At 54.6% G+C, this 25827-nt stretch overlaps 1 protein-coding gene across 1 annotated transcript in view; it reads left to right on the top strand.

The window, feature by feature from the left end:
* The window catches only part of DKK3 (dickkopf WNT signaling pathway inhibitor 3), a 39370-nt gene extending 14984 nt beyond the window's left edge, over nt 1-24386 (top strand). The window contains exons 5-8 of the mRNA XM_046637530.1: nt 19186-19278; nt 20524-20668; nt 21617-21773; nt 22796-24386. Of these exons, the coding sequence (XP_046493486.1) occupies nt 19186-19278; nt 20524-20668; nt 21617-21773; nt 22796-23015 (615 nt within the window). The 3' untranslated portion in view covers nt 23016-24386. The remainder of the gene's footprint in view (nt 1-19185; nt 19279-20523; nt 20669-21616; nt 21774-22795) is intronic.
* The last annotated feature ends 1441 nt before the right edge of the window (nt 24387-25827 follow it).

Consider the following 25827-nt stretch of genomic DNA (forward strand, 5'->3'; position numbering starts at 1 on the left):
AAATGTCAGCCATTTGTTGTTATGATTATTTGATCACTCCCAAACCATGGCTATCCCAATTCCTAGTCTTCGTTATTTGACTCGTTCATTCATTTGCACATTCATTGAGCATTACTGCGTGTCTCATGGCTAGTGTAAAAGACAGTCCCTAACATCAGAGAGCACCCAGGCTAGTAGTGGACCAAAAAAATAAATAGGTCGTTACACTGTGGATTCATATTTCTGAAGGTGGAGGTTGCCCAGGGCACGGTGGGAGCATTGTGCGGGCACCAGATCAGGTAGCCGTGGAAGACTTGGTTGGGAGACAGTCCTTCATGGTCTCTGGCATTTCTGCCCATTTTATAAGCAGAGGCACTAATTTCCCTTTGGTTCCAAACCGTCTTTTCAAGGATGTTTATACAGCAGGCAGCCCTGGAAGACAGAGCTCTTCCTCCTTGGCAGAGGGCAGGATTAATTGCAGCCCATTGTAAAAGGTTTGGGTTCTCTAAGCTTGGCACTCCTCAGCTGTGATGCACACCGACTGCATGCACAGCATCCTCCTGGGCCCTCCACGTTGCCCCGTGTCTCTGACCCAGGAGTCTCCTGTCTTCTGCTGGCATCTATGAAACTGGAAGGCTCACTTGTCTCCTTGCAAACAGAGTAAAGTCTCAGACGGTTCGTAATCCTCGGCAGGCTTTCTGGAAGAGGTGTCAGTTGAGCTGTCTTTTGAACATCGCCTGGGAGTTTTCAGTGGTGGGGAGGAAGGGCATTCCTTGCCGAAGCATTCTTTGCTCAAAGTCAAGGAGGCATGTGGAATAAGAACATGTTTGAGGCCCACTAGCTCGTTTAGAGTGCCAGAGCTGGAGGTGCGCTTAGGGGAGCAGCAGATGAGCCTGGGGAGAGGCGGGAATTAGATCATGAAAGACTTTGAGAGCCCAGCCAAGGAGTGAGAGATACATGCTGAGTCAGGAACATATCCTGCATCTGAAATGTTTTAACGTGCCCTGAACCGTGTGTGTAGCGTGTTGAGGCCCTGCGAAATCCCCAGAAGGAAGAGCCAGGAAGCCGTGGTTTGGACGGCAGAGATGTTGGTGGGGAGAGGGTTCCTTCATCCTGCTGACGCTGGAGGCCTAAGTCCTTTGCGTCCTGTAAAAAGCCTGGCTTCAGGGCTTGGAATCTGGAAACTTTTACTTAGAAATGGAACACTCTGCCTTTGCTTGGTGCGAGTAGGCAGGCCAGATAAGTGACAGTGATTGCACTTGAAATCTCATTAGGCTGACGGCTGCAGAACAAGCTGATTTCTGAGCAGCCCTAGCACAGCAGGAGCTGAAGAGTCCCCTCTGCAGATGTGCGGCTGTCCACTGCTATTAGGGCCTGGGGATCCGTCCAGAGCTGCCTGAACAACATTCACCACGGGACCATTGCATCCTGGCTGTAAGACATTTGGCCCTGCCCTTCCTTGATTTTTGGCATCGTTCTGAAAAACTCACAAACCTCCTGAGTCAGTTTTGTTTTGTTTTTAAAATAACATCAAAGACCACAATATTCCCTCATTTGGTCACTATGACTCAGAAAGTGACCAGATTAACCACCCCCTCTGCAAAGCCGCCTATTTCTCATTTCCAGGGTAAATCCTGGTAGCAGTTCAGACCAACCCATCGGTGCTGTGACATGACTGAGAGCTCGATAATTAATGATCATAATGACATTAACAGTAACAAATGATGATGATGACGGTAAGAGCTGCTGTTTATGGAGCCCTTGTGTGGCAGGCATAGTGCTTGGGATCTGACCAGCTTCCCCTCGTATAATCCGCATGACAACCTTACAAGGGAGATACCCCAGGGACCCCATTTTGTAGGTAAAGTAACTGAAGCTCAGAGAAGTCATACAACAGAGCCAGTTGGCAGAGCCACTGCTAAAAGAAAAAAGCAAAACAAATCACTTAGGTCTTATCAATTTCACAACTTCCAAAACCTGTTTTCCTAATGGAACATTTTTTTTAATTGTGATAAAATATATATAACATAAAATTTACCATCTCAACCATTTTTAACTATATAGTTCAGTAGTAAGTACATTCATGCTGTTCTGCAGCCGATCTCCAGAACTCTTTTCATCTTACGGAACTGGAATGCTTTACCCATTGAACAGTGACTACCTACTGCCCCCTGGGCCCCACCCCCGGGCACTCACCCTTCTACTTTCTGTCTCTGAATTTGACTGCTCTAGGTACCTCGTACAAGTGGAATCGTACAGTATTTGTCTTTTTATAACCGGCTTATTTCACTGAGCATAATGTCCTCAAGGTTCATCCATATTGTAGCATGTGTCAGACTTTTCTTCCTTTTTAAGGCTGAACAATATTCCATTGTGTGTGTGTGTGTGTCACATTTTATTACCATTCTTCCATTGATGGACACTTGGGTTGTTTCCACCTCTCGGCTATTGTGCATAATGCTGCTCTGAACATGGGTGTACAAATATCTCTTTGACTCCCTGATTTCAATTCTTTTGGGTATATACCCAGAAATGGAATTGCTGGATCGTATCGTAATTCTCTTCTCCATTTTCTGAGGAACTGCCGCATCGTCTTCCACAGCAGCTGCACCATGGTACATTCCCACCAGCGAAATGCGAGGTGGGATGTTTTCTTAACTCTTGCTTTCCATGACTGTAGGCACTAGGGGACTCAAGGGCCCAATTTGAGCTGAAGGGCTGTACAGAAATCCCCAGGCTCTGCTGGCCTTGGTCAAGGCAGTGCCTTCCCAACACTGTCCCAGCGGTCGCCTCTGCATGTGGCAGCCACAGTCTCAGAGGATGTCTCTGAGGTGCAACGGATGCCACTAACCAGGGGTTCTCACCCAGGCCCCAGCCTCTAGCCAACATGCTGAAAACTGCCCCCAGGCTGGGTGTACAGGCTCAGGCTGCATCCTAGAGATTCATCTCTAGGATCCAAAGATGTGATTTTCTTGACCGTTAGGAATCCACGCCCTCTCCACGCTCTCCTTTATGAGGTCTCCCCCCCCCCCCCCCCCCGGTCTCCTAAAAGAATTTCGGAGGCTTTGGGGGCCTCCCACTTTCCTGTTAGGGCACTGCAGACTCCCGGGGGCTCAGGCCTCCAGGGAGAGGGTTGTGTGGTGGTGGCAGCGGTTTCTCGGTGGTGAGGAGGGCTTCCCGGGAGGAGAGCCAGTGGACAGTGCCCGTGGAGGCCTTCGTCCTGCACTCTCCTCCTTGGGGGTCAGAGGCAGGACCAGGGGAAGGGGATGGGGTCCGGATGGGGGTTTGCGATGCAGAGGGACCTGTTTAATGCTTTCAGGAAATTCACAGTCATGCCCCAAATCTGATGAGCTGAGCTGGCCTCCCAAATCAGGCAGGAACGTCTACTCTTGGTCCCATCCCCAGCCGACTGGAAGAAAAATGATGGATGGGGACTGAGTCATCTAAATGATTGTCCAGATCTCATCGCTCTGTCTAGACCTGCTGTCAGTTTCATTTTGCACCTCTGCCTCCTGGAAGAGAAAGAATAAACAAGACATTTGGGTACATTTTAGGGGAGCAGGGTGCAGTGGGGTTGGGGTTCGAAGTGCCACGGCTGGAATGCCTGCTCTTTGAGCACTGTCCCTCACTGCTCTGAGCACTGGCCCCTGCTCTATGAAAGGAGGATGGGGTGATGCCCCAAGGGTGTTTGAGAAGTAGGAGACAATGAGTGGAAACCATCTGGCACTTAAGAGATGCTCAATAAATGTAAATTCTCCTTTCTGACGTAACTTCCTGGACTCCTGGGGGCAGGAAGCAGTAATGTACTGAATATGAGTGTGGTAGGTCAGTAATGTGTTTATTTTGTTGTAAGGTTGCTGTGGCTTGAAACACAGTAACTGAGAAAAGGTGCTAGACCAAACCGATGAAAAGGCTGCTGTGTGTGAAGAAAGGCCTCTTGTCAAAGATAAAGGAAAGCAATATTTCACTGAGTCACGGAATTATAAATGGCAGAACTCACAGGGTCCTTTAAGCTCTTGTACAGCAGGGATGACAACCTGTGGCACATACACTGCCCTCCGCCAGCTGCCATGCCTGTGGCAGACATCACTAATCAGTTGCAGTTATTTCCTAATGAGCCCAGATGGGAACCTCAGAACTTGAGACAACACAGCACTTCAAGCACCCGCTGATAGTGGAAAAGCAGTGTCCTTGAAACCCATTTCTCATCCCTGCTCCGACCAAAACTCTCATTTCACAGGTGAGAAAACAGACATGGGGATGCATAATTTTCTCCACATCGTGCAGCTGTGGGAGATGGGACCTCACATCCAGTTCAGTTCGGATTGTAATACACTGTGGACCTAGAGGGTCCTGTTCAGAAAGCAGGGTCTGGCTGCCCCTGTTTTTGTGACATCTCGTAAGATTGGTACCTGGAAAGATGGTCTACCGGATGCTGAGAAAGATGGGGAAGCCGCCGCGGAAGGGACTTCACGGCCCGGGGAACAAAACCGGAAGTTCATAAAATGGCGGCCGGGAGAAGCGCCCAGAAGACCGTGAGCCCCGGGGAGGCAGGGACTTCGTCTGTCGTGTTCCCGTCTGTATTGACATGCGGTGGGCACTTAGTAGTTGAACGGATGAGTCTCATGGACGAAGGCTGTGTGATCAGGGAGTTAACGGGAGCGTAAACAGAAGCGGAAGTCCTTGAAGGTAAGATGCAGCCCAGAGCCTCAAGGATGTAGATGAGGTTTATTTACTTGAAAAACAATCCTATGTTTTTCTTGCCTTCATTCTTTCATCTACATTATTAAACAGATTGTTTGTTGGGCTATTTTTACCTTTTATTTTCTAATTCTTATACTGAGAAGTAGATATGATTTTACAGATGAGGACACTGGAGTTTAGAGAATTTAAATTCCCCAAGTCATGGTAGATGGTTGAATGGTAAAATTAGAATATGAACCCAGATACGAATTTTGGCCCTTTCAATAAAAAGATATATTTCTGAAAGAAAAAGGCACAGAAGTTTGCAGCCACGATTCTGGGTTCCTTTGAAAAGGGTCTCACGAACCTTCCACCACCTGGTTACATTCCTGTCATTTTATCAAGTCGTTAAACACCCAATGCCCAGGTGAAAAACCAAAGTCACAAAAGGACCATATGTGGCAGTAAACACGGAATCTTTCCCTCCAGGGGTGGCAGAGCCCCAGGGGCTCCGGAGAGGACACCCATGGAGGGTGGTTCGGAGACTGTGGAATCTCTCACGTGCTCTCGCTTGCTGTCGCCACTGATTGGGACTGAGACCTGGCGCCAGTAAAGAGGAGAACATTCTAAACCACTGAAGAGGAGCATTTTAAGTGGGTGGCAGGCACCCGGATCCGAAGCAGTTGGCCACTGACACATTTCAATGCTGTGATGTGGAAAATACGGCCACAGGGAAACAGCCTGAATTTTCCATAGCCTCATAATTCGGGGCCTCCATGAAGAGGAAACACGTACAAAAGGCAGAGAGAGCCCACAGCTTCGCGGGTAGTGGTGAGGACGGAAAATGGAGGAGGGCCAGCAGGTCCCCGGTGGCTCGAGGTGGGCGGAGGCCGGCGGACTCCATCCTTTCCAGCGCTGGAAGCAGTGGGACTTAGCCTGGGCCCCACAGGCACAAGTTTCCCCTTTTGCGTTTTCCGTTGCTTTGGGGGTCCTGTTTTTCCCGATGATGTCTACAGGGACCTCCTTCCCCAGAGGGAACACACACCCCGTAGCAGAAAGGCCAGATCGAAGGCCAGCAGTCATCCTCAGCGCCCGCCTTGACAGAGCTGCTCCCCTCCCCCACAGCTTTGCTGGGAGGATGGGAGAAAGACAAGAGAACTAAGATCTACTGAGCACCTACGGTGTGCCAGGTACTGGGTGACCATTTCATAGAAGCTCTTTTTCTTAACTCTTACCAAACCCACCTAAAACGGGGGTACTCGCCCATTTTAAAGAAACAGAAGCACAAAGTGACTTGCCAAGGTCACACAGCTAGTAAGTGGCAGAGTTGGGTCTTGGGACACAAGTCTGTCTGACTCCAAAGTCTGGACTCCTTCTACTGTATAACACTGCTTTACAAAGGGTCAGATGGGACGTAATTGTGACAGTAATTAAATGTCTGGCACATGCCATGATCTGTGGACACACTTATCATCCTAATTTTCCCGGCAACGTAATTGGTTAGGTTTTATCATTCCCATTTTACACATGAGGACACTGCGGCCCAGTGATGTTAAGTGACTTCCCTAGCCTTGCCCAGCAGGGAGAACGGAGGAAGGAAACACCCTTGGGGAGCCCACCATGGGGGAGTGGGTCCTTTTGACAGCCCGTGGCCTGGGTCTCGGCTCGGAGAGCTGGAGCGACTGGTGGTGGGTAGCACTGGAGCCATTGTGATGATGGTGGCTCCAGGGTGTCTGGGGCAGGAAACCTGGGTGTGCCCAAACCACCTTCCCTACACCGCTGGGCACAGCTGCAGCTTTCCGCGTCCCCCGCCATCCCACCAAAGCAAAGCGAAGTAAGACGCTGCCACTTGTGGACAAAATGAGGCTGAAGCATATGTTTTTGCATGCCTGAAACATATTCAGGCTTTTTCCAGGCTCATTAACATAAATGGTTCCACTTGAAAGGCTTAACAATTCCACAAGCCGCTGGTGCCATGCTCGCTGCAGTAGAACTCGGTGGGAGTGTTGGGAGGAGAGAAAGAATCATGACTAAGGGCAGGAAGAGGCGAGGATGAGGGGAAGCTCATTCGAGGCCTGGGGCGAACGCCAGGCTGGTCCCCCCCGCAGCCACCGGGCAGTGGGCTGAGGAGTGACTTTTTTCTGCTTAGGGGGAAACAACTCTGAGTTTGTTTTCTGTTGTTTTAAATTTTCTTCTTTTCCAATTTTTTTTTTGAAGGAAGTTGAAGGAATTCTTTGAGATGCATTTTAAAAAGAGGGCGACAGATCGGAGGCCTGAAGGGGTGGTTCTTCACCTTGGATGCGTATTAGAATCCCCTTCTTAACCTGGATAGAACTTATGGGAAAAGCTATACTCCTTTGTTTTCACTAACTTTTAAGTTGAACTGGCACTTTCTTCAGTCTTGAATGTGGATAGCACACCTCCGTATCATTAGCTGTGCCTTTGTTCCCAACAGCAATCACAGCTATTTTCATGTTCTCTTGCACTTGTTGCAGATGCCTTGAAATTGCATTTATGCTCATCATTACCTAGAAATTAAGGTTGTTGTTAGACCTGCCAGTAGCCCCTCTATTCAGTGTGTTAGTCAAGAAGCCCATAAAACACGGCATCTTAACTGTATTTCAGTGCAATTTTTTGTAATCTTGCATGTTTTCCTTTATTCATCTAAATGCATGATTCTGAGCTGGAGTCCATAGGCTTCATTTAGCTGCCATAGGAATCCATGGGACAAAAAGGGTTAAGACCTCCTGTTTTAAAAAAGGCCACTGGGGGGCCTGATGGCGTAGTGGTTAAGTTCTCGCACTCCGCTTTGGCCGCTGGGGTTCGCAGGTTCGGATCCCGGGCGCAGACCTAGCACTGCTCATCAGGCCGTGCTGTGGCAGCGTCCTGCAAAAAGAGGAAGATTGGCAACAGATGTTAGCTCAGGCCAATCTTCCTCACAAAAATTTAAAAAGTAATAATAATAAAAAATTTTTTAAAAGACCAGTGGCCAGTGCCCACACTGGATGGGGTCACCCTCAGAAAGCAAAGGCGCCCCCCCAACCTGAATCTCGGCTTTCACAGTGTGAGTCTTGGCAAGTCTCATAAACACCTGTCGGGTCTTTGAGCCCAAATGTATTCCTCTCTCCACTCGCCTGTTACTGGGGTGAGTGCTGAGGGCGGGGTACCTAGGAGACAGGTGCTAGCTGCCCAGTGGGGAGAGTCAGGGAGGGCTTCACTGGGGAGGAGACGTTTGTGCTGCTGCTGAAAGGTGAATCAGTGAGGGCATTCCAGAAACAGAGACCAAGACTGGGTCTTGGGAGGATCAGGAAATCAGACTGGAAGGCAGGTTGGGAACTGACCGTGCAGGGCTCCATGTCATGCAGAGTCTGGGCTCCAGGTCGTGGCTGGCAGGGAAGGTGGAAAGACAGTGAGCTGCAAGGTAGAGTGTCCTCAGGGAGAAGGTCTTGCGGAGACTCAAAACCTCAGTGAATTTGCTAGAATCCAGGACCCCTGAGGCCTGTAGATCCAGAGATTGGGTATTCCCTGCCCTCTTGCTAACTAAATTCAGACCTCATGATGCGTAACCCATGCATGACCCATCTGGGACACCCTCTATGCGGTGTCAAGGTCCTGGGGAGCCAGGCTGGTTGTCTGAAGGTTGCTTGGGGCGAAGTCAAGCCATGGGAGACCAGTATCATTGAGGGTGGTTCACGGGTTCCAGGCACTGCCTCCCGCAGCCAGAGCAGAGAGCTCCCCAGTGACAGAACCCCAGGCCCCCTCCCAGGTCACTGGCGGACACAGCTGTTTTTTTCCTCACTCCTCCTTGTCACATTATTTTATTACACCGGTGTCACAGATGCAGTCTGGCTGTTCCCCGGGCCCAGAGGGTGGCCTGTCTCCTCCCGTTAGGTGTCGATTGAGTTAGTATGACCTTAGCCTCCAGACTGGAGCAGCTTGCAGAACAATTAGGATTAGAGACGTGTGTCATCAGGTCTGTGTTTTAGGAAGACAGTTTGGGCTGCGGCGCGGAGGCTGGTGGCTGGAGACCAGCCTCTTTGCTAGAATGAGGTGTGACCTCAGCAGGGGGAAGGGATGGGCCTTCGAGGGCAGCCAAGCCCTCCCCGCCCTGGGAGGCAGCCCCCTCTTGTGCCCCAGTCTGCGAGTGAGCCCCTCCCTCTGGTTTCCAGGCCCCGGCAGGAGCTGGGCAGGAGCTGGGCAGGAGCTGGGCAGGAGTGGGGACCTCGCCGGAGCCTGGATGGGGACAGGAGTGAGGCCCGCTTTGTTTCTCCCTGGCACTCAGCGTCTCCTGGGATCCAGAATGGATTCAGTTCCTGGGAACCTGGCAAGCCTTTGGCTCTCTGCCCGTTACTGGAAGCGTTTCTCCGAGAGTCCCGTGTGGGACTTCAGACCCACCAGGGCCCGGCCCCCTGAGCGGCCCCCAAGGACTGTAGGCACCACAGGGCTTGCAGCAACCACAAGGCCTGTGGGTCCTGAACAGAAATAGCAACACCGAGAGGGGCCCAGCCTCCACTTCCCTGACACACAGGCAGTTGGGGCCCCCTGTGGATGGAAAGCCCTGGGCGAGGGGGTGTTACCCCAGCGGGTGAAAGAAGACTGAGCAGCGGGAGAAGTTAGGGGCTCACTTGCATTTGTGCTTTTCTCTGGGACCGGGGATTCTGCCCCATGTTTCTGTTGCGGCTCATTGTACCCCACGGGGAGATGCTCATGGGCAGAGGGCAGGGCTGGTGGGGAAGGGCGGGCCCTGCAGGACACTCAGCCTGGGCGGCTTCTGGATCCCGCACCCATTTGCTGCTTGACCTAGTGGAGGAGCCAGCAGGTCTGGGTTCACATCCCAGCGCCGCCACTCCCTACCTGCGTGACTTTGGGCAGGTTACTTCAGCTTTCTGTGCCTCAGTTTCCTCATCTGTAAAATGGAAAGGAATAATAGTACCTCTCTCAATTGTAAAGATTTCATGAATCAATGCTTAGGATGTAGGACAGCTCTGGCGATATAGAAAACACGATATAAGTGTTGGCTGTTAGGATGTTTATTATAATCACCAGCGTCATACGCAATCCAGAGGCTTTTCTCCAAGTTCAGAAGCTGCACCTGTGCACGGAGCCCCCGATGGACAGGCCAGACTCTGGCTGGTCTTCTGCTCCTAGCTGAGGGCCCAAGGTCACGAGGCCTTGTTGGCTTATCTTCATAGATGTCTTTGAGGCCACTCCTCTGCTGTGGTCGCTGGCCCCTCCGCTTGTCCTTCTCCTGTCTGAGGCCAGCCCCACTCTCTCCCTTCCAAGAGACACACCTGTTCAGTCTTCCCCTGTTGATGGGGTTGACAGATAAAACACACGATGCCCTCATAATACTAACATAATGTTTAGTATCAGTCTGTCCCATGCAATATTCGGGGCATTCTATACAATTATTCATTGTGTATCTGAAATTCAAATTTCACTGGGCATCTTGTATTTTTATTTGCTAAATCAGGCAGTCCTATTGTGAGAGCCCCAAACTATGGGGTCTCTTGCAACCCCAAACAAGAAGATGTTGGGGGGTCAGGACTGGGCCCTTTCCTCGTCCTGGGAGACCTGGAGGTGTGCAGGATCTGGCGCCGTCACATTCTCGGTGCTCTTGGACCCAAAGTTCCCGTCAGGCTCCCGGAGTGTTTGGTGAAGGTCAGACCCAGGCGAGGCCCAGTGGTTCCTCCCCACTGTCTGCCTGCGGAATGAGGGGCGAGGGCTGCGCAGACCCAAAGGCCCCGGAAATGCTGGGGGGTTGGGGGGGCTAGCTCCACTGCTTCCAACCCAGGCCGGATGACAGCCCGCATTTGGTTAGAGGACTCGGGCCCATGCAGAAGTTTCCTTTGGAATTAAACACGGTGTCAGTTCTCCAGAGGAAACATCGCTCAGACTGAAAGAATGTGCTGGGAAGTCCTGTGAGTGTGGGGCTGGCTGTCTGTGGCCTGGCAGCAGGACAGGGTCCTGGGGGAGGGAGCAAGCTTTTGCCTAGAACGCCCCCTACTCCATCCCTGAAGACGTGGGTGGGAAGGTCTCCCGGGGAGGCTGGGTCTGGGGGCCGGCGCCGGAGGAGAGAGAACTCCAGGCCTGTTTCCCGAATGATCCAGGCACTAAAGGGTAGGGAGCGGGCGTTCCCGTGCCTGCTGCACGAGCCCAGCCGGGGGATGCGTCCTCCTCTTCCGTGGGCCGTGGGACTTGGGACTTGAGGAAGGAAGAACTGGCTCAAGCGGCCCCCAGAGACCCAGGCTTTTGCAGACCTGGGGCCTTCAGGATACTAAAAGCTGGCGCCTGCCTGGGTTTTCCCACAGGGCAGTCTCTGCTTTGGGGGTCAGGCCAGACCCTTGGTGAGATGTGGAGCCCCCACCCGCCCTGAGCTGGCTGAGTCTCCAGTGCAGCGTCCAGGAGAGGCTGGGGGTGCCCGGCTGTGTTCCAGCCAAATGTGCATTTTACAGGCCCCTGTGATCAGCCTGTTTTAAGGTCCAAAAAGAACTCTGAGGAACGGGACAATCTGACTTGGAAATCCCACAGAATGAGCGGAGGTGTCCTTCAGCTCCCCCTCAGCACCTCTCCTAACTCTCGGGCCCCTGCCAAGATGCCAATCCCCAGGAGCAATCAAATTGTATTTTTCCTTGCCCCTTGAATGCCCACTTGTCCTCCTGGGTCAGATGGCCATCCCTGGAGCCCCTCGTAGTTCATGTGACTGTCCTCCTTTCTCCTGTCTTCCCCCCATAGCAGAGGACTCCAGGGGAAGCAGGAGGTTGCCTTGTAGAGCTCAAGCAAGAGATCTGATATTCCAGGCCTTTTCAGTGGAAAGGTTATTCATTGATAGAATGGGATCCACTGGCCCAAACTTAAGCTCAGAAAGTCACTCAAGCCTCCCCAGGGCTGCCTTTGGAGCACCTGCTGTGAGTTAAGTTGTGCATAGAGGCGTGCCCCGGGGGTGAAATCCTAGGGGCCAGGCACTGATCCAGGCGCATGCTCTTTTCATCTCATGAGGTTCCCCATTTTACAGATAAGGAGAAAAAGGCACAGAGAGGCTCAGTAATTTGCCCAAGATCACCCAGCTTGCAGTGAACCTGTATTCAAACCAGGCCTGGGCTTCGAAGCCTGTGTCTCACCCTCCTGCCGCCCCCGGTACGCTTGGTGGTGCCACACAGTGACCCCCAGTGTGGTGAGGGCAGCGACAGGGTTGGAGAGGGGTGTGGGAATGTGTGCTCCACAGGGCGACCTGCTCTCCCGGTGTGCCCAGGACTTTCCCGCTGTTGGCACTGCAGGGCCTGAATCCCGGAAGCCGCCGGTCCTGGGAAAATCAGGACAGATGGTGTGCACAGCCCGCTTTTCTCTGTGGGACCATCTCTGCTCAGGAAGACCAGGGGTCAGAGAAGAGCCCACATCCGGGAGGGACGGTTTATCTCAGACTAGACCTCCGCTCATCCTGGGAGCGTTCAGGGCCCGGCACACCACCCTACACCCAGGCCAGGAAATGGCCATACACCCAAACCTTGAGTAACCAGAGTGTGGACCTGGGGAGCCAGAGCCTAGAACTTTCTGGCTGATGGGGGGCTCAACCAGGAAACCCTGTTCTGACCCCTGGGTTCAGCACCCCTCACAATGCGCCCATGTCCTCCCTTGGCCTCTGCTCCATTGCCTCCCTCCAGGGAGAAGCTGGAGCTCAGGAACTGAGGCTGAAGGTGTGTGGAAGTTCCAGAACAGAGGGGATCCGGGCTGCAGGCTCCTGGGGTGGGGCGGGCATTAGACTCCTAGTGCTGCCGGAACAGAGTCCCACACACTGGGTGACTCAACAGTGAGCAATGCACCGTCCCACAGTTCTGGAGGCCAGAAGTCTGGAGTCCAGGTGTTGGCAGGGTTGGTTCCTTCTGAAGGCTGCGAGGGAAGGGTCTGTGCCAGCCCTCCCTCCTTGGCTTGTAGACAGCTGTCTTCCCTCTGTATCTTCCCTCCACGTGTGTCTGTCTCTGCGTCCAAATTTCCCTTTTTTATAAGGACACTAGGTGTACTGGATTAGAGCCTGATGACCTCATCTTAAGAAGTTACATCTGTGATGACCCTATTTATTTACAAATAAGGTCACAATTCAACCCATAACTGGGCATTGGGAGGCAACAGGGTGCAGTGGAAAGAGCGAGCTCGTCTTGGGGGTCTTAACGGACTTGAGTTACATCCTAGCTTTTCAAACTCCCATCAGTGACCTTGGGCCCTGAGCCTGTTTCTTTATCTGCAAAATGGAGATTGATCAACAGTTCATCTGTTCGTCTCTTCATTCGTTCTTTATTCTTGTAGCGACTTGCAACTATGCACCAAGCACGCGCTGGGTGATGCATAGTCAGCAGCTGACCTCACAGGGTGGCACCGAGCAGGTGCAGACAGCACCCCTATCTGCTGGAGCATGCAAAGTTCTGGGGGTGAGCGAGTTTCAGTTGGTGGAGGTCCCCCGGGCCTCCATTCCATGTGCCCTTGCTTCTTCCCCTGAAGATGTTCTTTCCAGACCCTTGGGCTTGAGACTGCAGATGTCCTGGTCCTGGATGTCCACCTGGGTGGCCTCCTCCTGTGGGCCTCACGATATGAGAACGTCTGGATGGCCAAGGAGTGTGGGCAAAGTGCCCCGGCCAGTGTGAGAAGCGAAGTGTGGCAGCAGAGGGGCCACAGAGAAGCCGGTGCCCCCGCGCCCCCCACAGACCCTGAGGAAAGCCTCGCAGTGTCATGTGCTGCCTTCTGCCCTCCTCTGGGCTTCTGCCTCCTTGGGGCTGCTCTCCTCTGATCAACTCTGAGCTGGAGAATCAAAGACACAGAACGGCTCCTTTGCCGTTTTCCACTATTTCATGAGAGCGTCGAAGCACCAGGGCCGTTTCCAGGCCCAGCATCCTGCCAAATCCACGGCGAGTTCCCCGCCAGCCCTGCTCCCGGCCGCCGGCATCTGAACACAGTGCTGTGGGGCCTTGGGCCAGAGCTGCTAAATATAGCTCCGTCCTCGGCACCACAAAGACCAGATCCTCTGGCGGCTGCCGTCCTGACAGCCGGCTCTAGGCTGCTTGTCTGACTTCCCTACAGGATGGCAGGGAGGAGTGGGGACACACAGGGAGTGGCTGGGACGGGAGAGGAGCTGTCACTTACGAGGCCTTTATGAGGCCGGGTCATAGGAGACATTGAGGCCCAAATGCCCAGGGGCCATGGCGTTGGCCCTGAGTTCCTCCCTCTGTCTCCGGGCCGGGTGGTGCCAGGGGCCCTGTCCCAGGCAGGCTCTGCTGAGCTGTGACCGAGGGACAGGAGACTGGTTAACATTGAAGGGAGAGGAAAGTGATGATTTTTCTGGGAGGAGATGGAGAGAGCCTGTCTTTAGGGTCAGACTGACTGTCTGGACTCCCGTCTCCACCTCTAAGCTGGGTGACCCTGGGCAGACCCTTCGCCTTAAACCTCAGTGTCCACACCTGTGAAGTGGGCGATAACAAGGCCCAGGTGGAGGGAATCTGTGCACCTCATCCTGCCTGCTTGGTGGCGCTCGGGGGACCCCTGCATTCTGCACTAGTGTGTGTGCGTGGCCTTCATTTCGCCTCCGTGTAGCACGGAGTCCCTCTCCCAGTCCTAACCTCTAAGAGGTGCCCCAGACCTGGAACCCCCACGGCCCCTTAGACAGGAAGCAGCCCAGTCTCTCCCTCCCCTCACGGGCTTCCTACTTCAGCGCTCCCCTCCTCAGACATCCTGCGCCCAGCTGGGTGCTGAGGCCCCTTTAAAACATCAGCCCAAATAGGAGCATAACCCTTGAGCACCAGTAAGAGAAGCTGGAATTCCTGAAGAGGATAAAATCCTGGATTTCCCACCTCCAGGCCTGGCTCTGCGTGGGGGTCACCAACCGTGTCCTCCCTTCCCACTCGCTCTGTTCTAAGTGGGAGGGTCTCTAATGCCGGGCAAGGTGGGACCCTGCCCCCTACTACTAAGAGGTCCTCAGGAGAGACCCCAAACTAACAGCCTTACCCTATGGAGAGCCTGGTCTACATAGAACTGGAGGCCACTCTGCCCCAGGGCTTTCCTCCTATGGCCTATAGGCCGCTGCCCACCCATGTGACGCTCTCTGCATAGAGGGAAGTCAGGACAAGGTGTGAAATCCCCACGGTTGGCAGAGATGGAGACGGAGAGCCGTTGGTGGAGACAGCATCTCCTGTGATCTGGACCTGCCCTTCTGCGTTCAAGCTGGTCCCCTGGCAGGGGCGCCCCGCGGGGATCAGGCCTCGGATGGGCGTAGGAGCAGATGCACAGCTCCCGTTGCCATGGCCACCGTGCAGGGAGCACTAGCTCAGCACCACGGCCCTGTGAAATAGGTCACACGGCTTTAAGTGACAAAACCAGGATTCCAAGTTTGTGCTCTTTTGGCCTCAAGTGTCTCATCACACTTTGAAGTTTGAAGGTTTCCAAAATGGTCACAATGCTTCAAGAGCGCTTCTAGGGGCTGCTGGGAACGTCCATCCACAACAAACGAGCTGGCAGACGATCAGAACAAAAGCTCCGAGCTTTCTCAAGGGCAGGTCACGCTGAACTCACCCGTCAGGGCTCTTGCGGGTAGCGAAAACATGGCGGCAAAGGATGCCAGGAGCTTTAGGGCATTTAGATTTGTCAAGTCTTTGGCAAGGTTCCATGCCAAAAATTTTTTCCATATCTAGAAAAAAATTAATTGCTTCACCGTGGCTTTGCAAAGCGGGCTTTGTCACACGTCTAGGAGCCAGTTTAGGGCAAGGAGGATATCCTTAAAGATGAACATGTATTTTTCTTGATGGAGGATTGTAAACAGCAGGGCCTCACAGGGATTGGTGCTGGAAGGGTCTTAGCTCATGTTTTTTTAATTAAGGATCTGGAAGTGGAAGCAGATAGTGAAAATTCCAAGTCTACAAGATGCTTGGGAAATGAAAAACCAAATTAGTGGAATGTGTGTTTCTGCTTTGGTTCCCAAGTCACGGCCAATGATCAGCATTTTGTTAGCCTGTTTGCCACAGTGACAGAGAAGTGGTCTCATCCATTCAGCGCTTGTCTATCGTGTGCCCGCCGTGGGCACTGTGCTGGGCACAGGCACATACTGTACTTATTGTTCTTCTGCTTTACAGCAGTGGGAGTCTGTGGGTCCTCTACTTGCTTGTTTTACCTTCTGATGTATTGTAAACATTACAACACAAAGGACTAGCTCATTCTTTTCAGTGTCTGCCTGGTGGCATGTCCCCGTGAAATGACTATACCATACTTTAATCAGTTTCCTCTTCTTGGGTATTTCCATTATTTCTGGATTACAAATAATATAACACGTAGCCTTAAACATCCGTGTACACAGATATTTACCCATACGGACAAGGGTTTCTGAGGATAGTCAGCTGGAAGGGAAATGAGTGGGTCAAAGGATATATGCACTTAAACTTTTGAAAGATGCTGATGAATTGCCCACAAAAAGCATCTCCTTCAGCTTTACCCCCAATGTGTCTGGCAATGCCCGTTTCCTCAAATCCTTATCAACACTGGATATTATATTAGTTTTCTGTTGCTGTGGTAGCAACTTCCCCTAAATTGAGTGGTTTTAAAACAACCCAAATTTAGTATCTTACAGTTCTGGCAGTCAGAAGTCCGACACCAGACGCCGGTCTCCCTGGGCTGAGAAGGAAGTGTGGGGAGGGCCGCGCTCCTCCTGGGGGCCCCAGGGGAGGGTCTTTCCTTGGCTTGTGGCCCCTTCCATCTTCAAAGCCAGTGAGGCCTGGATGACCAGTGGAGTCTGTCTCACAGGGCATCACTCTGACACTGCCCCTTCTTCTGCCTCCTTTTCCATTTTCAAAGCCCCTTACAATTACACTGGGCACACTGGACAATCCAGAATTCTCTCCTATCCTCAGGTCAGCTGACTAGCAACCTTAATGCCACCTGTGGCCTTAATGCCCTCTTGCCATGTCACGTGACACATCCACAGGCTCCACGGAATAGGATGTGGACATTTGGGGGGCCAGGGCTCTGCCTACCATGGAGGTTACCAGCCTTTTGAATTGTTTCCATTTTAAGTGAAAACACAATACCTTGCTCCTTTAAGTGGCATTCTCTTCATTGTCACCAAGGTCGAACATCTTTTTCTGTGTAAAGAGGCAAAACGATTTCTGTTATTGTAAGCTGTCTGTTCGTATCCTTGGTCTCCTTTTCTATCGGGTGCATTTTTTGGTGGTTTTCGATGGAATTATGGGTTCTCGAGGGCCAGGACCTCCTCATATTCACGTCTGCATCCAGTGCCTCAGAGAAGCCACTCGCTGCCTGTGGGCCGCCCCTCCCACCCCGTTCTCTTGCTCTTCTGCTTTGGAAGAAAGGTCAGAACGCTTCCTTCCGGCTGAGTGGCTGAGCTGAGTGTGTCTTCGAGGGCGTGGCGGCCGAGACGGGGCGTCGTGTGGGTGACCTGCAGCCCCGTGGACTCTCAGGCCGTCCGGGCTCTGAGCGCCTGGACCCCGCTCAGCCCTTATCTTGGGCAGGGCCTGCGCCCCCTCTGAGCCTGTTTTCTCACCCGTGAAATCGCTGACGTTTAAGGGTTGTTGGGATGGGAGCAGGACGAGCACTGACCCCTCCTTCTGCGAGGGACGCCCCACTGGCTGAGCTGCCCCACTTGGCCGTGGTGATCAAAGCGGCGGGCAGCATGGGAGGGGCTGCGGGGCCGAGCTGAGTGGGACTCGGGGGAGACAGAAAGAGTGATTTTAGGTCATTTTGCAGGGTGTCAGGCAATGTGCTCTCCTTTGACATTTTTAAAGAAGTTACAGTAAAGATTTCAATTGCTTTCCAGTTATTCTGGGTGTCAGCCCTGGTCTCTGCTGGAGCCCATGGTGAGCACAGGGCGTGGCTCATGGGGCTGACTGGAACCAGCGTCTCCGAGGTGGCCTCTTGCCCGTCATCCTTCAGAGGGGGCTGTGGGAAGATGGTGTCCAGTGGGACTGATGGTCTTCCTGGCCGGCTGAGTCTGGCCTGGTGAGCAGAGCAGGACCCACGCTCTGAGCTGTGCCGGGCTGGGGTCCGTGCCTGTCTGCGGTTGCGACGGTGCTGTGCAGAGGCTGAGCCTGCAGCCCCCTGAGCAAATGCCCATCCTCCCGGGCCTGCAGCATTGGCCAGGGGACAGCCAGCCCTGGACCAGGGACACAGCACTTCCCAGCGACAGAGCTCCTTTCCCTAGGTCACCCGGCCAGGGCCTCCCTGCTGAGCCCCAGGCCTACACACATGCTCTGGCCCCCAGGGTCCCTGGAAGGCTTGGTGGCAGTCTCCCTGTCCACACCTGTTAGCACTGCTGCTTCAGTTCACAGAGCAGGAGTTGGGGCCAGCCCCGGCCACTCAGCCCAGGGCCTGCCCATCCAGGCCTTTCCAGTCCAGCTTCACACCACTTTCAGGATGGAGCATGGCCTGGTCAGAGGAGGAGGCAGGTCCCCCTCTCGCCCTAGAACCTTCTGGAAGGTGTGCAGAGGCCCCAGAATACCTGCCTCAGGAGAGACTTTCTCATCTACACGTCTCTGAGGGCTGTGTCTGGAGCCCTGAGCCCCTTCATCCTAGGGCTGGTGGTGGTCAGCATCCCCCGACGCTGAACTAGCTGTGCCATCTGGGCGGCTCGTGCCTCCTCTGAGCCTCCATTTCCCCATCAGCGGCATGGGGAAAGTAATCCCTGCCATCGCCTGCTGGGAGGAGGCCCGAGGTAGACTGGGGAGTCAAGCCCACCCAAGGGATGCTGGCACCAGGAGGGGGTCCTCGGTGGGGGTTCCTGTCACGGCCTCCCACTTCTCCCGCCCTTCTTTCCCTCCGCTGCTGTCGGTTCCCGGGCCCGAGCCTGATGCAGCCCTGCTCCTGCAGTGAACAGTGACCAGGGCAGGGCCGTAGTGGCCTCTCTCGTGGCCTCCCTCTCTCCCCCATTTCTCCGCCGAGCAGCGCTGGCAGCCATGAGAAGGCACCTAGGCTGGAGGGCCGAATGCCAGCCATGGCTTCCTCCCATTTGGATGCTGGCAGCTGCCATGCCTGACAGCCCAGGACCCCAGCCTGCTACCCTGCGGAGGGTTCCCTGCGGCAGCCAGCTGCACGGCCCCTGCAGCCCTTCTCCTTCAGTCCGGTCGGCAAGGCCGCGGGCCTGGACCCTAGCCTCCTGTGCAGCTGCCCGGGGCCTGGAACTCATTAGCTCCTTTGATGACATCCATCTGCTCTGTGCTGAAAAATGGCCCTGGGGCTCTGTGCACCCGCCCTGGGTGTGTGAGGGGGAGGGCTGCACACGGACAGCGAGTGTGTGAACTGGGTGTGGCATCCTGGAGGGCAGAAGCCCAGGTGTGCTGTGTGGGGAGTGGATGCTGCACAGCGTGGGCTGGGCGGGGCTCGGAGTCAGGAGTCTAGAGACAGTTCCTGCCACCCTGGAGCCTGTGAATCGAGACCGGGAGTGGGGGGGCACTAAAATGGGGCTTTGCCCCTCCAGGGCACTGCGGGCTTGTTGTGCTGCCTTTCACTGACACAGCTGCCCTCTCCCCTCCTCCCCAGGAGTGCATCATTGACGAGGACTGCGGGCCCAGCAGGTACTGCCAGTTTTCCAGCTTCGAGTACACCTGCCAGCCGTGCCGGGACCAGCAAACGGTGAGTGTGCCCAGGGGCCTCTGGGGCTGCAGCATCAGGGCCATGGGGACCAGAAAAGGGGCCCTGGGGAGAAGGACAGCATCCCTGTGGTTCTCGACTGGGCTTCCCAGAAGCCTCCTATGGGGCCCCATCACGTCCATGCTTGGAAGAGCCCCTCCGTGATGCCCAATGGGGCTGAGTCCAGGAGTGACCAGGAAGTCATCCCAGGAAGCCATCTGCAGACCTGCTGCCACCACCCCTCCCACCCCCGCCCTGCCCAGTGACCTCTGGCTCCATTGCCTGCCTCATGGATGACAGAGCTGGAGGAAGGGCAGAGGAGGCCGCACACCTGTCCCTTCCCTCCCTCCCTTCCTTGGGGAGGACCCTTCCCAGGCGACACAGCCAGTGACTCCCCCCAGCCTGCAGCCCAGATCTTTCTCCCAGTCTGCCCAGTCAGAGAGGGAGGTTCAGAAGAAGCCGGAGCGCTTCCTGGATGGAGATTCCACGGAGAGGCACGAAGCCAGGGGAGCGGAGCCTCTCCCTCCACCCAACAGATGTTTTGGATGAAGCCATATGGGCTCACAGACTGTTCTTGTCCTTTTTCATTATTAAGACAATAACACAGCATGACAATAAGTTTGGGCTTCCACATGCTAACCAGTGGAGGGTTCTTACTACCCCGCCCAGCCCCATCCTGGTTAGGCAGCCACAGTTCCCGCTCCTGGTGGGCCCCACTCGGCGCCATCGCTGAGCACGGCCGTGGGAACCCATTTGCTGTCCAGTCACCAATCCCTGTGTGTGACTCCAGGCCCGCAGTGCCCACGTGCCCGCCCCACCACATGGCCTTCCAGGGCTTGGGCCTTAATTTAATCGACTTATCAGAGTCACACTGTTGCCTGCATCTGTGGGCCCTAAGCCAGCTTCCTTCCCGCCCTTCCTGACCTAATAAAAAGGATGCAAGGCACAAGTCTGTGGGGGGACTGCAAGGACATGGTACCATCCTTTGCAAATCTCAGGCTGCGTAGGAAGACTCAGACACATGACTCCCCCCGGGGCCATCTTTCCAGTGCTCTGACCCCTCATGTCTCACCAGCCCAGCTCCCACCTCTGTCCCTTGACTTCCTCGAAAAGCCCCACGGACCTAGGACCTCAGTTCCCTCCTCTGTACAATGGGAGGATGTGGGTTAGCCCACCTGTGGTCTCCAAGCTTTCCTGGGGGGATTGGTGGTGAGCTGGGGGGCTCTTGTGTGGCCCACCTCTCTGCAGCTCTGCACCCGGGACAGCGAGTGCTGTGGAGACCAGCTGTGCGTCTGGGGGCACTGCAGCAAATCGACCACCAAAGGCGGCAATGGGACCATCTGTGACAACCAGAGGGACTGCCAGCCTGGGCTATGCTGTGCCTTCCAGAGAGGTGGGTGGCTCCCCTCGGGGAGCAGGGCAAGCCCTGTCCCAGGCTCCACCAGCCTGGGCCTCCTGGGGCCCTGTCCATGCCAACCACACCTTTCCAGGGCCCCGCCTCCCGCCAGCTCCCACATGCTCACTCCGTGTGTCCCAGCCCCACGACCCCGCCTGAGAGCTGGCCCCACAGGGGCTGGAAGACCATCTCTTTTCTTTTCCCTGTTGATGCCTAGAAAAGTTAAATTCCTTCCGGATGTATGAGCCAGGGCAGGGGGAACACACCCAGACGGGTAGGATTTGAGCAGCCCCTCCCCAGCCCAGCCCCCGCCCACTCCCCAGGCCTGAAGGTACAGCTGGCCCCATCCTGCCCCTGGGAATGGCCCCCTTCTCCCCTCTGCCATTCTCACTGCTCCCCCCGCTCCACCTCCCAGCCCCTAGCCTACCTGCACCTGCTGCCCCGGCTCCTGTCCTCAAGGATGGCTTCTGGGCACCGCTCCTCTGGATGCCTCTGCACCCACTCCTGCTCTGTCACTTCAGCTGGACTCCTCTGGCCCTCCAAGCCCTCGGCTCACCTGTCCTCCTTTACTCTCCATCACTCTTCCACCCCTTTGGGACTCTCACTTCCCCAGCCTTTTCCACCCAGCCCAACCCCCGGCCTTGGTTGGTTCTGTGCCTCAGCCTCAAACGCCTTTCTTCCACTCTTCATTTCTCTAGACCTTGGGCCTTAAAACCCAGCACAAGCCCACCTCTTCCAGGCAGTACTCCCTAACTGCTCCAGCCCTCCCCACTCCTTGCCTCCTGAGCCCACGCTGCCCTTCTGGTTTCCTCTCATTCCACCTCTTCAATCCTAACCTCCACTTTGGGGTGGGAGGTGGGAGGTTGTGCCCCATCTCTTGCTCCCTCCCCTGGTGCCTGCCTGTCTGGTGCTGGGTGCACAGAGGTGACTTTCTGCTGGTTCCAGGCCTGTTGTTCCCTGTGTGCACACCCCTGCCCGTGGAGGGTGAGCTCTGCCACGACCCCGCCAGCCGGCTTCTGGACCTCATCACCTGGGAGTTGGAGCCAGAGGGCGCTTTGGACCGATGCCCATGTGCCAGTGGCCTCCTCTGCCAGCCCCACAGGTGAGGCCCCAGCTGCCCTCCCTGTCAGGGTGAGAGCGGATGAGACGCCCCTCTGTGGGGAGGCAGGAGCGGGGATGTGGACTCAGTATAGGGTAGGTTTAGTTTGAGGTGTCCTCGGGTCTTCCAGATGGAGGGAGGGGTCCAAGGGCAGTCAGCTCTGCAGGATGAGGGCTCAGGAGGTGTGGCCAGAGGGTGCAGAGTCGGGGCTCATCTAGAGGGTGGCTGGAGCCCCGGAGTGGATGACCAGGGGACAGGGTGTGCAGGGAGAGGTGAGGAGCTCCGAGGAGCAAGGCCAGCCCATCGCAGTGAAGGGCAAGCTGAGAAGGAGCCGCGCCATCAGACCCGGAGAGCCGGCCACCGAGGTGGGGGCACCACCCACGGTGCAGGGGCTGCCAAGGGAGTGTGAGGCGTCAGGGCTGCGCCTGGCCTTTCCCAGTGCACATCTCCCTGGATGTCTCAGCAGCCGCTAGCCATCTTTTCACCCAGCAGAATCCAGAGTGGCAGGGCAGACAGAACTCCCCTCCCTGCCCCACGGGCCCACGGCTCCCATGGGCGCAGCAGTCAGGCCGGGAGGCCCCCCACCGTCCACAGCTGCTCCTGCCCCGAGGCCCTGGGTGGGCAGAGGCTCGGAGAGGGGCACCCGGGGCTGTGAGCTCTCAGAGCCCCATCCTCAGGGCCTGCCCCTGGGATGCGGAGCCCCGGAGAGTCAGCGGCAGGGAGACAGACCTGCAGCTCGTGGTGGGGGAGCCACCCCTCGAGCCCCTTCTCCAAAGGTGACCCTCCCGCAGCAGTCTTCAAGGTAAGATGTTGACACGAGGTGAAGACTCCTTTGAAGAGGTGTTAGGGGAGGTTTGTGAAGGTGAGACCCACAGACCCACAGACAAAGGGCGCTGCCTCTGTTCCAGGCCTGGCCTCACGCCCAGGCTCCCCCACCTTGAGATCCCGGCTGTGCCCCCAGGGGAGACATGTGCCCCGAGTGGAGACATGGCCCTCGGCTGAGCCACAGCCCCATCTCTCCCCAGCCACAGCCTGGTGTACGTGTGCAAGCCGGCCTTCATCGGGAGCCGCGACGGGGATGCAGAGAACCTGGTGGCCAGAGAGGCCCCCGGCGAGTCCGAGGCCGGTGGCCTCATGGAGGAGGTGCGCCGGGAGCTGGAGAACCTGGAGAGGAGCCTGTCGGTGGAGATGGCTCTCGGGGAGCCCGGGGCCGCCTCTGAGCTGCTGGAGGGAGAAGAGATTTAGCCCCTGCCTGTGCAGCGGGTAGACGTGCAATAGAAGTAGCTAATTTATTTCCCCAGCTGTGTCCTCTAGGTGTGGGCTTTTCCATGGTCTCTTCCCAGTGCCTCACCCTCTGGCTTGAAACACAACGAGATCCTGCACCCCTGTCCAGCTCCCCGAGACTCTACAGCACGCATCCCACTTCTGGGGCCTGGGAAGGGGTGGGGGCGGGAGGCTGACGGCGGAACAGAACTGCTAAACTGGTCCGAATCATCGGCCACTCTGCCTCTGCTGGCTGGCGGATGGCACGTTGCATTTTGTTCTATATCGCCTCAAGAACTGTTGGAGGGGAGGGGATGGAAAAGGATACAGAATTTCCCCGTGGTGGGTTTTGGGGAAATGTTGACTCTTACACTTGTGGAGAAGAGTGCCCTGCTTTGCTCACAGAAACCTGGCGAAAATGCGACAGATGCATTTTTCATGCAGTCCTGCCCGCTGCCTGGGCAAGCTGTGCCTTCTGCTGCTGCGGCTGACACGTTGTGCTCGCTGCGTGTTCCCTGCATGCATCCTTCCAGCAGTTTTACTCCGCTCCTACCTCTGCGCCGGGGCAGCGGTTTTATATCTGTGATTGGGTCATGCCCTCACCACAGCCGCGAAGGGCACATTGTTCCCCGTCCGTCCGGATCTCGGAGGCTCAGAGATGTCAAGTTGCTTGCCCAAGTCACACAGCTAGTAAAGACCAGAGCAGGATTTCACCCAGGTGTGACGCCAAGCCCAGGGGTCCCCACCAGCCTCAGTGCCACCAAAAGTACCCCCTAAAAGGAGGAAGGATGAGATTTTTCTTCTTTTGAGGCACATCTGGAATTATGGTCAAACTAGTTCACTCATCCCTGTAAGACTAAACTTGTACCGTTAGAAATAGCAGCGTTCTCCCCAGTGTGGGGGCGGTCATCGTTCTAGTGGAGACAAATGATACTGACACCGTCCCCTCTGGCAGTTAGTTACATTAGTAACTCTGAAGGTACGCGATGGAGCATGATACATAAGTTAAGTTGCCAGAAACATACTTAGGTAATTGTCGGGCCAGGATGGTAAACGAAATTTGCAAAATCGCTTACTAGCAACTGAGGACCATTATCGTCCACATGGAGGAAATCAAACAAGTGAGGCCCTATGAAATACGGTTGTAATATCCAAACTCAGCGCTGGCTGCATGCTGTCCCACAAATGATATTTTCAGGTGCCATGGACCATTTCCATCATGTATTCATCCAGAGTTATTAAATTTTAAAGTTGCACACGATTGTATAAGCATGCTTTCTTTGGGTTTTAAATTATGTATAAACACATATGTTGCATTTAGAAATCAAGCATAAATCACTGTAACTACTCTTTCATAGTTTTTGGACTTCTTTTTTTTCTTTTGACTTTGAATAAATGTAAAACACTTTTAGCCAGAAAACGTAAAATAGAATGACCTGCATTGTCAAAAAAAAAATCCCTTCCTTATAAGTAAATTTTCCAGACAACGGAAGCACATCTCTTTTAGCATCAAAATATTTAGAAAGGTTAACCATTTGGGGATGGAATTAGTCTTAAGAGTGTCAGTGCATCGGTCTCCTGAAAGAGAAAATGGGTGTCTATGGCCCTTTCCTTGGGAACCCTCTTTAATTAATGCAGTTCTGGGCCATAACACAGCAAGAGCTCCAGGGACTGTAATAATAAAGCTACTTTATATTCAGGTCAGCTGGGTGGCAGGCACCGACCAGACAGTCTACCTATATTAACTCAATTCATCTTCCTTGAATCCATGAGGATTTTCTTCATTTAACAGAGGAAGTAATGGAGGCTTGAAAAGGTTAAGAGATGGAGCTGGAAGTCAGACAAAAACAGTGTCTGGTAGAGTATGCCCAGGCTACACTGAGCATCTTAAGATCAGATACAGAGCCGTTCTCTAGTCAATGTCAAAACCCATCCTGCCCACTCGACATCCTTATTTTTCAGCAGCTACTTCCTGAGAGCCCGCTCAGAACCAGGTGCTGTGATATGCTCTGGGGGTGCCAAGGTGACCCAGAGAGCGTCCCTACCCTGAGACATTGAAGCCTACCGAGGGAGATGCAGCGAACCCAGCACCAACAAAAGCAGTCAGCCCGACATCAGAACACAGTGTCGTGGAGCCTCAGAGGGGCACGTGGCTTGGGACAGTTGGCTCCCGAAGATGCCAGGAGTGTATCAGGAGGCCAGAAGGAATAGGAAAGGGCATTCTGGGCCATGGGCAGAGGGAGGGAGCCAGGAAGGAGGGATGGTATGGAGGGGAAACTGCAAGTAATACACAGTGGCTGGAAGGCAAGGTAAATCTGAGCAAGTGTTTGGAGAAGAGGCTGAAAATTAGTTCATTCAGAAAATTTATTGAGCACCCACTATATGCCAGGCCCTGTATTAGGTGCCAGGGAGCCAGTGAAAAATGAGATGGAACTAGGTCCCTCCCTCATGGAGCTTACAAGTGGGTCTGTTATCTTGCTCCACGTTGTTGTCATAGCCACAAAAATGTAAGAACATGAGAGGCTTTGCCAAATCCTTGGCTGAAATCCAATGGAGTGGCTGGTGTATATTCTAATGGCCTGTGGTACCGGGCAGGTGGAGGTTGGTACTTGAATTTTACTGTCTGCCTCTCTCTGGGATCCAGAGCTCCTGCCAAGGAAGCCTTGGTGGACGCTGTCGTTTCAGCTACCCGACAGCCGTTCCCAACCCTCTTTCCTTGCCCTTGTCCCACCACCAGAGCCTGGAAAAGCCAGCCCCCCTTGCAGCTGGGATGGCCCCGCAGCCCAGTTCTGGC

This window comes from Equus quagga, chromosome 14 (assembly GCF_021613505.1).
Source record: "Equus quagga isolate Etosha38 chromosome 14, UCLA_HA_Equagga_1.0, whole genome shotgun sequence".
Lineage (NCBI taxonomy): Eukaryota > Metazoa > Chordata > Mammalia > Perissodactyla > Equidae > Equus > Equus quagga.